The following is an 18,298-nucleotide window of genomic DNA, read 5'->3' as shown; positions in this document are numbered from 1 at the left end:
CTAGGAGATTGTTTTAGGCCATATAGTGATTTGCGAAGACGACATACCATCCCAGAAGACTCCCCCTAAGCAACAAACCCAGGAGGTTGCTCCATATAAATTTCCTCTTGCAAATCACCATTGAGGAAAGCATTCTTAACATCCAGTTGATAAAGAGGCCATTGTTTAAGAGCGGCCATGGCGATAAATAAACGAACAGAAGCCATCTTTGCCACGGGGGAAAAAGTATCTCCATAATCCAACCCAAAAATTTGAGTATAACCTTTGGCTACAAGACGAGCTTTGAGGCGATCAATAGTACCATCAGGTCCAACTTTGATAGCAAACACCCACCTGCAACCAACAACAGATTTCCCAGACGGCAACGGGACCAGTTCCCAAGTTCCACTATTATGAAGAGCACTTAATTCATCTGCCATGGCCTGACGCCAACCAGGATGGGCTAAAGCGTCACGGACAGTTTTTGGAATGGTCACAGAAGAAAGAGAGGAAAGACATGTATAAAAAGGTAATGACAAGCGATGATAACTCAAAGCAATATAATGGGGAGAGGGATTACGGGTAGAACGCATACCTTTTCGGAGGGCAATGGGAAGGTCAGACTCAGGTGTCAGGGCCGGAGGAGACAGAGTAGTTGGCACTGGAGTGGAGTCACATGGTGGTGGTTGTGATCGATTACGGCGACTATAAACCTGAAGAGGTGGTGGAGGAGCAGGTGACTGTGGAGCAGGAACCGAGGGTGAAGAAGACATAGTAAGAGGGTCACAAACAATAGGAACGTTAAAGGTATTAGAAGAGTTGTCAGGATTGGATGGAGTCAGAGGTGAAGATTGACTCTTAAAATAAAGGGAGAACTCATTAAAGGTGACATCTGCAGACACAAAATAACGGTTAAGAAAAGGAGAAAAACATTTGTATCCTCTTTGTGATCTTGTAAACCCTAAGAAAACACACTTATGTGATCTAGGAGAAAGCTTGTCAAGACCAGGACTAAAATTATGAACAAAACATGTAGACCCGAAAACTCTTAAAGGTAAGGGATGAAGAGGTTCATGAGGGAATAAAATGGAGTGAGGTATGTTATTCTTTAAAACCGAAGAAGGCATACGATTAATGAGATAACAGGCAGTAAGAATGGCATCACCCCAAAAATGTTCAGGAACCTCGCCATGAATTAAAAGAGTGCGAGTGGTTTCCATAAGATGTCTATTTTTACGTTCAGCTACACCATTTTGTTGAGGGGTATAAGCACAAGAAGTTTGATGCAGAATACCGTGAGAAGCCATAAATTGTTTGAAAGAATGAGAAAGATATTCACGGCCATTATCACTACGCAAAACTCTAATAGAAACACCAAACTGAGTTTTAATTTCATTAAAAAAAGATTGAAAGATATGAAATAATTCCGAACGATGTTTCATTAGAAATAACCAAGTGCATCTGGAGTAATCATCAATGAAAGTAACAAAGTATTGAAAACCTAAAGTAGACTTAACGCGGCTAGGACCCCAAATGTCAGAGTGAACCAGGCTCTGATACCATGTTGAGAATAAAGAAGATAGGGATTGAGATTAATCTCCCTTGTGTATAAACAACACATAGGGTAATCTATTTATAATAGAGAGAGGTACAAGTAAAAAGAGTAACTGAAAATAAAAAGATTAAATAGAAGATATTGTTTGATATTGTGGTTATCAATATCTAACAATATCTTAATAATATCAAACTATATCTAACAGGGACGAATTCCAATTTCTGGTCAAAGTTCAGAGACTAAAAATATATTTAACCATTTTTTTATCTTAGCCAATAAATGACTATTTCACAAACAATAATTCATTATTAGACAGAATTTTGGTTACAATTCAAAGAACAATTGATTAAGCCATGAGTGACCTGTGAAAGAAAATATTTATTTAGTTAAGTTAGAATTTCCTTGTTGAAAAGAGATTTAGTTAAACCATAAGAAACTTCAAATAATATTTGGTAAGTCAAATGACTTGTTGAAAAAAGATTTAGTTAAACCATAAGAAACTTCAAATAATATTTGGTAAGTCAAATGACTTGTTGAAAAAAGATTTAGTTAAACCATAACAATTTGTTGAAACAATATTTGGTTAAGCCATAAATGACTTGTTGAAAGAATATTTTATTAAACTAGAAGAGACATATTGAAAAATACTTGTACCAAGTCAGCTAGGAGTGGTTGTAAGCCAAAAAAACAAAACAAACTCAGACATGATTAACTATTAGGGATTACAAGCTCAAACGATACTCGAGAGGTTAACTAGGAGTTATTACAAACCCAAGCAATATTCAAAGGATTAACTAGGAGTGGCTAATAATCAAGGAGCTATCTAGAAACCCTATGAACCCAAAGAATATTCACCTTGTACTTCACAATTTTAGTATGCTTAATGAACCTTAATTTGTTGATAAAAAATTAGATATAGTCTATATAGTCAAATGAATCAATATAAAATATCTTATGTATTTCTCTTTCTCCTTATTCTTTACATTGTATTCTTCTATTATTATTTACACAAAATTGGAAATCAAAATGATTGTGAAAATTTGTTTAAATTTTAAACAAATAAATTAGTTAAGTAACAACTATATTTGTTATACTCCTTCAAACACAAAAATGTCTAATCTTGTTTTATAAACTACCATTTTTGGTTATTGCATGTCAAAAAATATTTACAAAATTTTGTAGAAACAAACATGATGTTAGTCTTTATCATTTCACAAACTAACTAATAAGCAATTATATAAGTATTGAAATAGTATAAAATTCCATCTGTGAGAACCTATAAAATCATACCTTAAGAGTGATAGCGTTTAAAATAATGAGATCCTAGTATTATTTTAATAATAATTTGTTTATATATAAATAGGAATTTATAAAAGGATTTCATTATTTAGAAAATATTATCTCTCTAAAACTTTGTTTCTCTAAACTCTCTCTCACTTCTCTCTAAAACCTCTCACTGTACTCTCATCCTTTTGAAGATCAGAGACCGCCAGAGTGATCACTGCAGCGAGATCTTCAAGTTTGTCCAATGATAATTTCGAATTGAGTAAGTTGTATTTCTACTCTTTTCTCGGTCTTCTCTTAAAACCCTTCATGTGATCTTTTTTATATCGTGTAAGAATCTCTACTAATCAATGATTCTAATGATGTTCCCTAATCGTGTTTCTGATATTTCTAGGTTGAATTGTGAGCACCGACAGTAGAAAAGGGGGTTTTAGGTTACTCTATTGTCGTTTGAGTCAATCACAAGTAAGGGAAGCTAGTTACACTGTTCAACTATTGCATACTTGTCTGATTTATAGATTTCATGGTTTAAGTTGAGTTTTAATTGTGAAATTTGTGTTTGAAATGCATGTGGATTGGGGGTAATTTGAAATGAGTGTTGTGTTGCATTTGATCGGTATATGATATGTATGATAGTACCAAATTACACTGATGACATTGTTGCATTAAGCTTTTGTGTGTTGTCTGATGTCTGTAAGAACTCTCTGAGGAAGTGGACTGGCCAGGACAGCAGAATTATGCAGAAAACTGTTGTTCTGCATAATTATGCAGATTCACTAGGCGAGTAAATACTCATTGGGCGAATTATGGATCATGGGCAACTCTAATATGGAGGTCGTTAGGCGAGTAGTTCTCGATGGGCGACTTCTTAAAACAGAGATGTCTCTGATTCGTACCTCGCTGGACAAGTGTGCTCGCTGGGCGATTTATGGGGGAATTAATTCCCTGCACTCCCAATGGAATTGCTCGTCGGGCGACCATTTGGTCGCTGGTCGAAACTAGTGTTTCGCCCAGTGAGAAAATTGATTCGTTGGGCAAGTGTTCTAGAGTCAAGACAAAGATCATTCAAATCATGTGTTTGTTGTGAGTGTTCTATATATAATTTATAATGATGAATGGGATGGGTTGTGTGTTTCGAAGCATGTAAAGAGATTTGTATTATAGAATTTCATGGAGAAATTCTAACTAATGGTATGCTAGTATATACAATAACATAAGGATTCTTTATGGTGATATCTTTTCTTTAATAACTACTCACACTCAAGTAGAGTAGAGTAGGTTATGTCGTGAAGAGATGCAGGAGGTCCTAACCATTAGATTGGATCAAGTCCTAGTCGCGAAGGGAGCTTACCTTGTGAGTGGTTAAGTGATAATATTACGTTAGGATCTTAAAATTGTTATATTTAATATTATATCCTTATGGAGTTTAAGGATCTTAAAATTGTATATGGGTTATACATGACTTTACGTTAGTACACGGTTTATAACATTAATTAAATCTAAGTTGTTTGTATTAGGCTAGAGAATATATATAATCTTTAACAATATAAAATAATATTTTATTGGAGATAAAAAAATTCATTTGGTTGGATACGGTAATTTTCCTTATAATAAATTGTGGTTTAATTATTTATATTAGTTGGAATAGAAGGAGAATTAATAGTAAATGTCGGTTGTCGTATAATGCCAAAGCGGGTTGTTGGTTTTTGGTTCTTGTTGTTATGGCAGTGCACAAGGTAGTTTTTTTATTTATGAAGTGGAAACGTAGCATTTGGAGATTGTTTTCTTATAATATGTTTGGGAGCAGGGGAGGTTGACGTTACCTTTGATATCTTTAGTATGAGTGAAAATTAAAGGTGATAGTAATATATTATATAGGAAAAAGATATATTATTTAAAAAAAAGGAAAGGAAAAGTGTTGCATTAAATATTTAAGAATATGTAGATTGAAAAAGTTAATTTCATTTACAAGTTTGGGTGAATACAGTGCTACCTCTGTTAAATTATAATTCTTGTTGTTGTTGTTGTTGGTTTATATGCGATGCTGTTGCTATTTTTTTAGCTATGTTATTGTTGCTGTTTTTTTTAGCAATGTTACTGCTACTGTTTTAAATGTGATGTTGTTGTTGTTTTGAATTCAAATGATTGTTGTTTTAGAGTCTTTGTGAGTAAGATTAACTTGTAGTTAAATTCAAGTGTTGGCATGGGTTGAATTGGTGAATACATATGAATATCTATATAAGATGAATGTGTGTGAGATGTAATCTTGCAAGTTGGAGTCATGTTGCATTATACACCTATGCATTGGTACGCTAGAAGTGGGTCTGTTATGATGATATAAAAATTTAATAAAAATAAAAATTTCGGTATAATATTAATATAAAAATAAATTTTAATTTCAATTTAAAGAAAGATAAGATTATTTAATTTAAAAAAAATAGAAATTAATTGAATCAAAATAATAAATTTAAAGATTAAATTAAGATTAAGATAATACTTATTGACGTGATAGTGACATGTATTATTATTATTATCACGTCATATTCATATCATTACAATTATATAATACGATCACTTGACATATGATAAATTTGTATTTTTTAAAAAGAATAAAAAAAAAAATCATGAACTAACGTATAGTATTCTTAGCACGGTGTTAACTACTGAAATAAAAAATTAGTGCATCAAATTTCCATAAAAACTAAATTAAGGCGTATAAAAATAAATAAACACACGTAAGATATGCTAAGAAACGGATACGAAAGACATAATGTAATTTTATCTTAACCACAGAAAAAAATGGCAATAGATTCCGCTAGAATTAATGGGAGTAATGGATAATGTGAAAATTTATTTACTGTAGAAATATTGAATTATACAGTTTGATTGATGAAAGGAAAATATGCAATTTATATAGTTACACATCAAACCTTCTCTTCTCACTAAGCCACATTAGACAACTTGTTTCAAAACATTCATCAGTCACTCTGTTGAATAATGCTAAACCACCCGTGTCCTGTTCATGCAAAATTTCAAAAACAAAAATTAGCAATCCTTTAAACTGTAATTTCTGTAACTAATCATATTCTTTGAAAGTCAAAACTTACTCAGAACTTGTTCAGCAGAGAACCTTCTAGAGACTTCTCTGCACAACATTCTACGAAGGAGATCCTTGGCGGAATGTGAAACAGAAGAGAAAACCCAGGTTGGGAATCTCAAACTGGAGTGCAGAACAGCCTCAAAAATCTCCACAGGGGAATCGCCTCGAAAGGGCAAAACCCCCGCCAACATCTGATACAAAACCACGCCGCAACTCCACACGTCAACTTTCTCGGTATAACCACTTCCGGCGAGGACCTCCGGAGCCACGTAATGCGGTGTTCCCACCACCGCGCTCATGAGGTCGCCCTCTTTGAAAGTGTCAGCCGAGCCGAAATCGGCTAGCTTCAGCCGATTCTCCTTGTCGAGAAGAATGTTGTCGGGCTTTATGTCTCGGTGGGCCACACCGAAACGGTGGCAGTGGCTCACGGCTTTCATGAGCTGCCACATCATCGAAGCAGCTTCGCGTTCCGGCATGACCTGGAGATGAAACGTGGGTTCGTAACAGAGGTCGAGAACCATGTGGAGGTGCTTTTCATCTTCGTAGAGGTTGTGAAGAGTGACGATGTGAGGGTGAGGGGAGAGCAGCTGAACGATCTTGGCCTCAGTAAAGAGGCATTGGGTGTCCAGGGAGTCTCCGCCGGCAGTTATGGCTACCTTGTCGATCGATTTAACGGCGTAGGACTCGCCGGAGTCCGCCGAGGAGCATCGGTAAACGGTACCGAATCTTCCCCTGCCGATCTCCTCCGAAACGACGTAGTCTTGCTGGAGGTATTCACTCATACTATTTGCTATTTTACTTGGTTCACAGGAAAAATTTTTGAGGACAGGGGTTTGTTTTATAAGGTTGATCGTTGAGTAGAATATTTGATTATGGTGTAATCTATATATTTTTATTATATCAAATTATTATTTTTTATTTTACTATTGATTGATATTAATAAATTATATTATTCCTTAATATCTATTATATTATATAAATTATATTATTCCTTAATATCTATTATATTATATAATAATAATAATTATTATTATTATTATTAATTTATGGATAATATATATCTCATATTTTTGATAAAAACTTTTTGACTGCTCAATAACATATTAAAATATACCTCATTTCTATTAACAAAAATATAAAGTCGATATTACATTAATCAGTTTTGATATAAAAAAAAATAAGACAGTAAGTACGTATTTTTTTTCTTTGGCTTTCAATCTTCTGACATATAAAAAAGAGAATAATACTTTTGCTTCCAGTATTTGGTATTCACTCGTAATAATGTTAGTTATTTTGCATGGCTGGACAGAAACTTAGAAGTGAGTACTATTTTTAAAATTTTGGAACCAAAACTAGGTATGTTTAGAATAATTAAGCCTAGATATTAATTATATCTTAATTTTAAAAACTTAATGTTTGATGCATTATTAATTTGATGTAATCTTATAGAACATTGCTTTTAAAATAACTGGTCTATGACCCATGCATACGGAGTCTTTTAATAAAATTATGTAGTACAATAACAATTTTTTATAATTAAAAAAATACTTATAATAATAACAACATTATCAATAATAATAAAAATATTTATGCTAAAACTATTAATATAAATATTAATACTAACACTAATATTAGTGACAAAAATTTATAATTATATATATAAAAAATACATATTTTTTGTGTCCTTTCTTAATTTTTTAAATTTACCTTCTTAACTATCACTTTTAAATTGAAATAATTATTCATATAAAAAAATTATTTATCAGTGTTTTTATTTTACTAATTTTAGTAATTAATTTTTAAATTTAAATAATTATTTCGATGTTGAGATAAATCAATAACAAAACAAATGAAAAGTGCTAGTAATTGAGATATACTCTTGTAGTAAACAAAAACAAGAATATGTGTCTAACTATAATAATAATGGTAATGATAAAAATAGTAATAACAATAGTAATAATAATATCACTATAATAATATCCCATGATAATAACAATAATAATAATATCACTGTAGTAATATAATAATAATTATTATTATAAATGCAATATAATTATCATTATAAAAAAATATTATTTATTTATTTTAATTTACTAATTTTAGTAACTACTTTTTGAGTTCAGAGAATTAAAAATAAATCAACAATAAAACAATTAAAAAATACACATAATTAAGATATGATCCCATATTAAATAAAAATAAGATGTCTATATTAATAATAATAATAATTATTATTATTATTATTATTATAATTATAATAATAAGAATGCTATAATAATATCCCATGATAAAAAATAATAATAATAATAATAATAATAATAATACAACATATAAGTAAAGATACATATCTTTAGTGTCCTATTTTGTTTTTAAAATTATATCCTATTAATTTTATTTTATTTTAAATTTAGATAATTTTTCATTACAAAAAAATTGTTTTAAATTTTATTATTTTATTACTTTTGTAACTATTTATTGAATTCAAATAATCCTCAAATGTATCAGTAAATAAATAACAAATAAATAAAAAATTACAAATAATTAAAATAAGATTGGTAATAAATAAAACTAAAATGAGTGTTTAATTATCATAATAATATCACTATAAAAATAATATTTCGTACTGATAAAACTAATAATAATAATAATTATTATTATTATTATATAGTAATATAATAATAATAATAATACGTTAATAGAAATATAATAATAATAACCATTATAAATATAGTACAATTATTATAATAATAAAAAATAATTTTCAGTTTTATTAATTTATTAATTGTAACTACTTCTGGATGAAATATTTCAAGATAAATCAACTACTAAACAAATAAAAAATGTTATGATTCTGAAGTAAATAAAAATAAAATTCTGTCTATCTATATTATTATTATTATTATTATTAATAATAATAATAATAATATTATCCAGTGACAAAAAAAATAATGATAATATAACAACTATGAAGAAGAGATATACATATTTAATGTCCTTTGTTATTATTATTTTGTTTTAAATATAAATAATTATTCATGATGAAAAATATTATTTTTTCAATTTTATTATTTTATTAATTTTGGAACTAATTATTTGAATTCAAAAAATTACTTAAATATAGAAATAATAATAATATAATACTAATAATAATGTTAATAATCATAATATAATAACAATTTATTTTTCTTACTTTAATTATAACTAACAACAAAAATAATAACAATAATGTAAATTTTAATTGATATAACATCAATAATAATAAAAATCATAACAATAATAAAATTTAGTATTGTTATTATTATTTTAATGATTTAAATTATAAAATTAATATAATAATTTTAATAATAATAATAATAACAACTTTGATAATAATAATAATAATTAATATAATAATACTATCATAATAATTATTATAATAATATTCGTAATAATATAAATAAAAAAATATTATTATAAATAATATTAGTAAGAAAAATACTTCTAGTAGTTTATGACTGTTAATTCGCATGTATCACCATCCCATTTAAATAAATAAAAATGTCTAATGTAGATAAATAAAATTTAAAAAATATTAACATTTTTTAATTTAAATTATAAAAATTACAAGCCTTTATAAAATATAATTTGTTCTTATTATTAGTTGTAGCCCTAAATAATGTAAAATCTTCAACAAGATAAATGTTAAATATGACATTTGACTTTTGTAAATACTATTATCACAAAAGACATAACAAACATCACTGAAATAATATTATGATATCATATTAAAAATGGAGATATCAAAATAAATTTCAATCTATGAGCTAATTCAGTTTACCACTAATTTAAGTCGAGTTGAATTGAGAAAATTTCATTTTTTTCAAAAGTGAGTTGAACTAAACCCAACTTAACCCACGAATTAAACGGATTTGAGCCGGGTTGAAAATGGTTAACCCGCAACCCACCAACAACAACATTATTATTATTTTTTTACAATTTTACAATATTTTTATTATAATTATTTACTACTTCTAATTATATAGGTTCACAATTTAATATTTTTAAATACTAGAATCTTACTCTATAATATTTGAATAGTTTGAATATTTAATTTATTTGTTTATCAAGTTATATACGTTGATACTTTAATCTTTAACTATTATCTTTATAATAATATTTTAAAAATTAGGTGAAAACTTTGATTCTTCTATTATAATAAATAAATCAAGTCAACACTTTTATTTTATTGAAATAAATATATAAAATAAATTGCAAAAAAAAAATATTTGTAAGTGAGTTAACTCATTAACCCACCAATCCATAATAGGTTGAACCAGATTGAGCTGACTTATTTTTAATCCAACCCGTAATGAATCAACCCATGTAAGCCGAAATAGTTTACTTTGACACCCTTAATTAAAAATCACTTGTGAATTAATACTTGTACTTACTTGTACAGTCTATTTTAGTCGTATTCTAGAAACCACGTGGAATTGTAACAAATTTCATATCACATATATAGAATCAAATAAAGTAAACAATCTTTCTATAGAAATACCACTTAGTTAAATGTTGAAGTGTCTTTACTAATCCCGTAGTAAGAACTTCAATTTTATTCTGCAGGATATGGACTATTGACCCTTTACATACAAACCAAGGGCATGCATGCAATGCACCCACTCTCTCAGAATAGGTAAAAAAAAGTACTAAAGTAAAACCACTATCTGTATTAAATTTTGAACACTAGAATGCAAAGCGGCTCCCACTTCCATCCAGAAAACGATCTGTATGCCACCCTTTGCACTCTAATTCTTTCAAAAACACAGGGAACACCTCATTCATTTTCTCATAGGCCTGCAGCAGGGTACTGTTACTGAGCTCATGAGAGGACTTGTCAAATTGTACAGCATATGCAGCAACTAGCCACCCTCTCAATGCATCTTCACCAATAGCATCTTGCTCCAACACCATATCAATGCACCTATTATCACCATTTAAAAGAAACTTCTCCCCAGGGAATACTTGTTTTAATTCAATAAGCTTTGAAGGCCTAATTGCCTTGTGCAAAGCCCTACCCACTCTTACGTTTCCAGCATCTTCTATTAGCTTCCGAGGAAATAGCAAATCTTCTCGATATCTTAGATCAGCTGGGCTTGATACGTTTCCAGCCTGGCTTGTACTCAATCAAAAGTCCAACAGCATTTCAGTTTCACAAATAAAGAATGGAAACCAAGAGTTCATTTACAAAAACTCAGACCACACCTTCAGAAAATCAGCCACAATCAATGCAGTTCTTTGTGGATTCAAGGTATTCACAGGAGTAGCTCTCATTTCTTCAGTAACGCTGTATATGTGTATAAATGATAGTAGAGGTCCCACAACCAACTAACAATAAAAAAATGTTTTATATTCCATCAGTTTGCATTCATACAAATTCAAAACTATTATTTCTATCCAATAATAATAAAGTTATTTTCTTTTAGTAATGCTTTTAATGGAAAATAACCAATATGGTTACCACAGGATCTACCAAAAATCCCATAACTTTTACATAATATGTTGCTCAAAATTTTGATACGGGTCTATACCTTTCCCTGCATTGATGCACATACAGTCGATGCTAATTGAATTCCAACTCCAATTCCAACAACATTGAAGAGAGTTGAAATAGCCTCCCCTCTAGCAAATAGGTCACTTAGATTTCCTTCTTTAGCGAATGAAGAATATATAGGTAATCTTGTAGCTCTTGATGCAACAACTGCCATTCCCTGTTGACTCCAAAATAAATGGAAAGGTAAGCTTATACCCAACATGGAATGGTTTAATGAACAGTTACTTTTACCGAACAAAAAATATTCTCTATCATGACAAACATAAGCATGAATGAGAATGAAAAAGTAGTATTTTATTAACTTGTATGTCAACTGTTAAAACTGTGCTGCTCATTATGTATCTTAGTATGTATTTTAGATTTTTTTTATTTATTTTATCCTTACTATAATTTTATTCTTTATTATTGTGTATCTTGCCATTAATACTAGGATTATGTATTTAAAAACAATCCCATAATTATAGGGATTTGTTTTCATAGAATTAACTCTTTATATTTCCTAAAGTGACTAGCAGGCTCATGCATTTATAGATCCAAAGGCCTCATTATTCAAATATAGAAGAAATATATTATTCTTTTTGAATCTGAGATGGTATCACAGAGCTCTTGATCTTTAGGAGTCTCTAACTATGTTTATAAAACCCTCAAATGCAACCTTCAGTGCTGCTAACCCTGGAGCAAGTTACAACCTTCATTGTTGCATCTCTCTGATCCCTATTGTGGCCTTTATTGCTGCATAGTCCCCTTGTGTGACTAAGTTTGAGAATTCAAGAATGGAAACTGGGGACAGATCCTAGACTGCCAGAGAATTGCAGAATGTCCATTCTGCTTACAAATTAAATGGAAAAAAATTATCCTAAAAGACCATACTAAAAGGAGAAGGTAAGGTTAATCACTTGACTAATAATGCACTTCATGAAAATGATGTCAAGTTCAAATTCTGGGATGAAGAAAGATTCCATGATCATGGCATGGCTGTGGAATTCAATGGTTGTAGAGATTGGTGATACCTGCATGTTTCTTAGATCAGCAAAGGAAATTTGGGAGGCACTAGACAAACCTATTTTAAGGCCAAGGATGCTGCTCAAATTTATGATGTAAATCACTAGTTATAAAAGCAAAGTGTCCAAAAGACTCAAATCCTGAAAGAGTATATTGAACAAGATAGAATCTATGATTATTTGGTAGGCTTGAATCCAAAATATGATCAGGTCCAAGTCCAAATTTTGGGAAAAGAGAAGGTTCAAGGGATTAATGAAGTGGTATCCATTATCCGAAGTGAAAGGAGATGACTGATGCTGGAGACTCCAAACAACTACTGAGAACTCAATAATGGTAGTTGAAGGAGTGACAAAAATGATTTCTAACCAAAGAAAAAACGGGATTCCAAATATGAAGAAAATCCGAGGAGGTTTGGTATACCTATTCCATCAAGCCACGTCACACAAGGGAGACGTGCTGGAAATTATATGGAAAACCCCCAAGTTGAGAATTAGGGTAGAAAGGAGGCCAGGCCACAAAGGAGAATGGGGCAAAAAGTAGAGCAAAACGGAGAATGAGAGAAAAAATGAGGTCCTAAAGAGGGGAGAGCAAGGACAAACACACATTGTTAATAGACAAGGTGAATAATTTGTCTCTATCTAACTGAATCATGAATATATAGAAAGAGCAACATCCTTCTTTAGAAAATTGGAGAAGCCCACATGTACTATCTCTTTAACATATTCTAGTAAATTTCCATTTTCTTTGGTCTCAAAGGTTAAGATACACCTTTTACTCACTATTGGATAATAGACTCTGGAGCCACTAACCATATGACCCTTCTACCCAAATACTTGTCCACATATTATCCATGTTCTAACAAGAACAGAATGTCCACAGCAGATGAAAATCATATAGCAACATATGACTAGATATGCTAGAGAATGAAATGGTCTTTACTACATGGAAAACTCTAATTAGTCTATCAGTCTATCAATAGTCTTTCTCTCATATCTGAATCCACTATGACCAATAAAGAGAAAGCTCAACTATACCATTGTCGGTAGGGACATACTTCATTTCAAGTTGTAAAATTAATTTTCCTTCTTTGATTCAGAACTTAAAGGTAGAGATTCTCTACTGTGCGGTGTGAGTCTACTAACATAAGTGTGTAAATTTTCCCATTTGCAATAAGAGGAGTCATATCCCTTTTAATCTTATTCATACAAATGTATGAGGTCCAACTAATGCCCCTAATATGACATGCTAAATGGTTGATAAATTTCAGGTTTAATACCCTTTTTGGTCCCATTTTTGTCAGAATTATTCAATGCAGTCCCTCAATTCTTCTTCATCTCAACGTAGTTCTCATTTTTGTTAAAAAGAGTCAATATGGTCCCTTTTGTTAAATTGGTTGTAACAACATTTAGAGGGTAACAACGTGACAATGTAAATGACATGTGGCAGCCACCTTGAATATTTACAATGCCACATGTCATTTACATTGCAACATTGTTACCCTCTAAATGATGTCAGTATCAATTTAACGAAAGGGATCACATTGACTTTTTTTAACAAAAATGAGGACTACATTGAGATGAAAAAAACTGAGACCTCATTGAATAATTCCAACAAAAATTGAGACAAAAAAGGCTATTAAACCTAACTTTATACATGATTGTACCTAGGTGGCTTGAATTTTTCTATTGAAACACAAATTTGGGGTTAGTTTTGTTTTTATTCAGTTTGTCAAAATAATTAAGAATCAATTCGGAGCCAATATTAAGATAATTAGTTCTGATAATGCCAAGGACTACTTTAATCTTGAGTTCAACTCTTTCTATCAAATGAGGTCTTCATGTGTTAACACACCTTAACAAAATGGCATTGCCAAAAGAAAATTCAGACACTTACTAGAACAAACTATAGCTCTATTTTTCAATATCATGTTCCTAAGATATTTTGGGAAGAAGTTTTTCTTACTACCACTTATCTTTGCCACTTATCTTATCAATAAGTTACCCTCTAAAATCTTAGGATCCAAAAGTCCCACTGAAAGTCATATCCTCGTTCTATCCATACCTAGACCCTACAAATAAACTCCAACCTAGAATATTTGATTGTGTATCCTTTATGCATATTCATAGTAATGGAAGGGGAAAACTAGATCTCAGGGCTATCAAGTGTGTTTCTTTTTGGAAACTCAACCGCACAAAAGGGGTATAAATGTTATCACCCACCATCCAAAAACAATTGTGTTAAAAGTTATCACCTTCAATAAACAAGAGAGCTACTTCAAGTAGCCTAGTCTTCACAGGGAGAATAAGAGAGAGGAATATGAGCTCAATAAATGCAACCATGAAAATTAATTTTAAAAACTCAATAAAAACGTGTACCTTGGCAAAATTTCCAAGGCCAGCCATTTCAAGAAAGAGCTGAGGACACAAGGGAGAAAGCACTTCCAAACCAGTGCCTATATCATAGAGCACATCAGCTGCAAGATGGAAGGCTTATTCAAGTCATACACCATAGAATATGAAAAATAAGAGCTAAAATAAGAAAAAGCGAAAATGTTCCAACTTCAATGCAAACCTAAAATTCTCCAACGTTTAGGCTCAGAATCCATTCTTGCACCTAAATTGCTGCATATTAGATTCCCCAAATGTTGCATGCCATCCTTTAAAATCTGAATATTGGCAAGAGAAACGAATTATATATTAAATACATGGCACAATAACTGGTCTGTGAAATCGTCATATGCAAAGTAGTGTCAAATTACCCAACTAACAGCAGTTGCTTGTGCAGGAGTGGGCCGCAAGCCTGCAGCAAATAGCAGTGACTGCAGAAATGTGATTTTTATCGCTATTGAATCCGGATCTGATTAGAAATCACAGTGATACAGAACAAAGACTAAGAACACAGTGTGATAAAGAAGGATAACTCCCTCCAGCAAACTTGCCTCTCCCCTTTCTCTTTTGTGTAAAAGTTAACCTTCCCCACACCCTTTAATCCCTCCTTGTGCTTCCTTATAACAAACTATTGTATAAAAAGAAACTTGTTAGGATTCTTTGATTAAAGAACCCCAAACTGACGCACAAATCAGTAACCAAGAACACTCACACCAGAGAAAATGACTGAAAGACTTCTTTTATTGGTTATTGTACAGTTCGTGAACATATACTGCCAAGGGATAATGCTTCCCTTTTCACAGGACTCTAAGGATCCTGTCACTAACTCTCACATACAACAACTGCCCCCCTACTCAGACACAGACCTCCCCTTAAATAGTCTTCCATCAGGGATGACTATCACGGAAGACTAACACACCTTAACCTCAACTGCCTAACCAACCAACTACCCCCCAACTAACAACTTGTCCTCTTCCTTCTCACATATACATTTAGTTTCCTAACAAAACTAAATGGCAACTTCAAATATTAATGAAAGCTTAGTGCTCTAATTTTCTATATTCCTTCTTCCCAATTAAGACTCTTGTTGGAGGATGGCTAAAAGAGACTCACTTAGAACTCAATTTTTCTTAAGGATCCTTCTAAGAAAATAGTTGATTAATAGAAAAAGAACATGCTCCATATATACGCATTGCAATATATTAAAATAGGTCCACCGGTTGTATCATAGCCACATCATCTTTGCTGGACTCTTTCACTCCAGCACTTCACTAGTTGTCTTGTTATGCCACATCAACTTCTCTTCCAACTCTTATTTCAACTTATGGCAATAAATACTCTTTCTGCCAACAGAAAAATTTGTGTACTCTTACATTATAATGTCTAGTTTTAGCTTCATTTCTTTTAAGCAATGTGTAACTATTCATGATAAATGACTCTAAGTATTCCTCTGTTCTTCAAATTTCCTTGACTAACATTTCCTTTTGCTCTTAGCTTTAACCTTGCAGTTTAGCAAAGAGCTCATTGGAAATCCTACATCACTAGAAAGAAGGCCAAATTATAATATTAAAATAAAGTGCAAACCTCATATTACAAATCAGTTTGTGAGGTTGAGTTAGTCATAAACTCACTTATTAAGATGGTATCAATGTCATTACGAGTCTATCCTAGTCAAGTTCTTTGGGACTATCATGTAACTGCTATGAGGTTAGACCACCCACAGATATTTAATCTCATACTAGAGATGTTCATTCATTAGCGTGATGGGATGTTTTGAAGATCCTATGTTTACTAAAAATAAGGTCAAATTATAATATATAATTAGAGTGCAATCTTCACCGAGCTAATTTTGTAAGGTTGAGTAAGGTACAAACTATAGTCAAATGTTAGTTACGATAAATGAGATAATAAAGTAATACACCAACTATAGTTATCCTTCACATGCCAACATCTACTATGTTTGGATTAGCTTACAATAAGGAAGCGACCTCTACTTAAAAATAATAAAAACCCAAGTCCAGCTGGTTTCTACAAAATATTAGGAGCAAATAGGTTTTAACTAAAAGAATCTAGCGTGAGTCATTAGGAAAGCGGATACATGATTTGCTGATGTTCTCAAGTTATTAGAAGAAGACCTGAGTCGATAACACAGATAGAGCTGCACTGGCAGTGTGTTGCAGTGCTCGAAACTGTGTGTATCTGAGGTAACCTTCATTCACACTGCAAACCGAACACCGAAAAAATGAATTAGCTAATCAAATAAATCACCATTGCACGCAACATGCTCAGGAAAAGAACATACAACCTGTACGGATATCCTGAAGGGAAAAATTTATTCAGGAATGAGTCAACAATCTTGTGGTATATTGGCCGAGAATCACCAATAGTAGTCACCTACAGAAAAACCAAAAATAAATGTTGTAAGGCAGCGCAGCAAAGACATTTTTAAGAAATACACAATCTGTTTTCACCATTGTACCAATATTTGGAAACATAAAACAAAGTGAAATAAGATACATCCTTAAAAGTAAAAGAAAAAAAATGCATTTCCGTGGAAAAAGTGAAAAATAAAGGGAACAAATTTTAGCTACTTAATTTTTTTGAATCACAGCTTTGTGGAAAGTTTCCTTAAATTTGCGCAAGGTCTCCCGACCAATAAGAAGAACAATGCTATATGAAGTTCAATAGATGTTTGTGGTGTTGTTATAAAATCAAAATTGGAGTTTCACCTTCGCAATTGGTATTGTTATATCGACCTTTAATACAAATTTTTATTATAATTCTGATTAAAAAATAACATTGAAAGCACCAATGAGGATAAGTAGAAGGAGAATACGGAGAGTTGGCCATGGGGTTCAAACTGGAAGCGGCGACAAACAGAGACAGAGGTTTCGAACCACAACACAGGAGGGCCTTCACATTCTTTGTCTGTTTTTTTCTTCCAAATTTTCAGCTTCTCCTAGTTTTGCAAAAGGAAATTAAAACCCAAAATAAAAAATAAAATAAAAAATAAAAAAAGAACCTAACAAAGGGAAGAATAGATACCATGAAATCCATGAAGAGAATCTGAATCTAGAGAGAAAAGGTAAGGACTTTCAAACTGGTACAGCGTTGGAGAGTGACTCCACGCAGTGTTAGGATTGTTGTAGGAAATGAGAAAGGATATTTTACCATTACGAGGTGTGTTCGGTCAGGGGATATTAAATTAGAGCAATATTACTTTTGAATATTCGATAATTTTAGATACAAAATATTTATTTTTATTAATAATTAGATATTATAATTGTATTTATCGATATATTCAAATATTAAACATATTAAATAATTTTATATATGTAACATTCGATTTAATATTATAAAATTACTAATAACATTATAAAATCAACATATAAAGAGTAGAT

At 31.3% G+C, this 18,298-nt stretch overlaps 2 protein-coding genes across 2 annotated transcripts; both read right to left on the bottom strand.

The window, feature by feature from the left end:
• Positions 1–5,743: 5,743 nt before the first annotated feature.
• Positions 5,744–6,757, bottom strand: LOC114192823 (phosphoenolpyruvate carboxylase kinase 1-like). Its single transcript, XM_028082645.1, has 2 exons — positions 5,926–6,757; positions 5,744–5,834 (listed from the first exon to the last, which is right to left on the bottom strand). Exons 1-2 carry the CDS (start codon positions 6,698–6,700, stop codon positions 5,797–5,799), a joined length of 813 nt encoding a protein of 270 aa, XP_027938446.1. The 5' UTR covers positions 6,701–6,757; the 3' UTR covers positions 5,744–5,796.
• Positions 6,758–10,416: 3,659 nt separating this feature from the next.
• Positions 10,417–18,076, bottom strand: LOC114192659 (protein root UVB sensitive 2, chloroplastic-like). The gene is made up of 10 exons (XM_028082433.1): positions 17,943–18,076; positions 17,734–17,856; positions 17,203–17,291; positions 17,033–17,117; positions 15,269–15,328; positions 15,082–15,175; positions 14,886–14,983; positions 11,486–11,665; positions 11,160–11,282; positions 10,417–11,066 (listed from the first exon to the last, which is right to left on the bottom strand). The coding sequence occupies exons 1-10, from the start codon at positions 17,952–17,954 to the stop codon at positions 10,641–10,643; spliced, it is 1,290 nt and encodes a 429-aa protein (XP_027938234.1). The 5' UTR covers positions 17,955–18,076; the 3' UTR covers positions 10,417–10,640.
• Between the last annotated feature and the right edge of the window lie 222 nt (positions 18,077–18,298).

Source organism: Vigna unguiculata, chromosome 7 (assembly GCF_004118075.2).
Source record: "Vigna unguiculata cultivar IT97K-499-35 chromosome 7, ASM411807v1, whole genome shotgun sequence".
Taxonomy (NCBI): domain Eukaryota; kingdom Viridiplantae; phylum Streptophyta; class Magnoliopsida; order Fabales; family Fabaceae; genus Vigna; species Vigna unguiculata.
Note: the sequence above shows the minus strand (reverse complement) of the source record. Positions and strands in the feature narration are given on the sequence as shown.

Bases quoted from the DNA above. Each gene is read 5' to 3' on its own strand.
- LOC114192823 (XM_028082645.1), bottom strand. From the start codon at position 6,700: ATGAGTGAATACCTCCAGCAAGACTACGTCGTTTCGGAGGAGATCGGC. The intron at 5,835-5,925 runs GTAAGTTTTGAC...TTGCATGAACAG, and splicing joins CTCTGCTGAACAAGTTCTGA to GACACGGGTGGTTTAGCATT.
- LOC114192659 (XM_028082433.1), bottom strand. The intron at 11,283-11,485 runs GTATAGACCCGT...TTTTATTGTTAG, and splicing joins GTGCATCAATGCAGGGAAAG to TTGGTTGTGGGACCTCTACT. The intron at 11,067-11,159 runs GTGTGGTCTGAG...AGTACAAGCCAG, and splicing joins TTGTGGCTGATTTTCTGAAG to GCTGGAAACGTATCAAGCCC.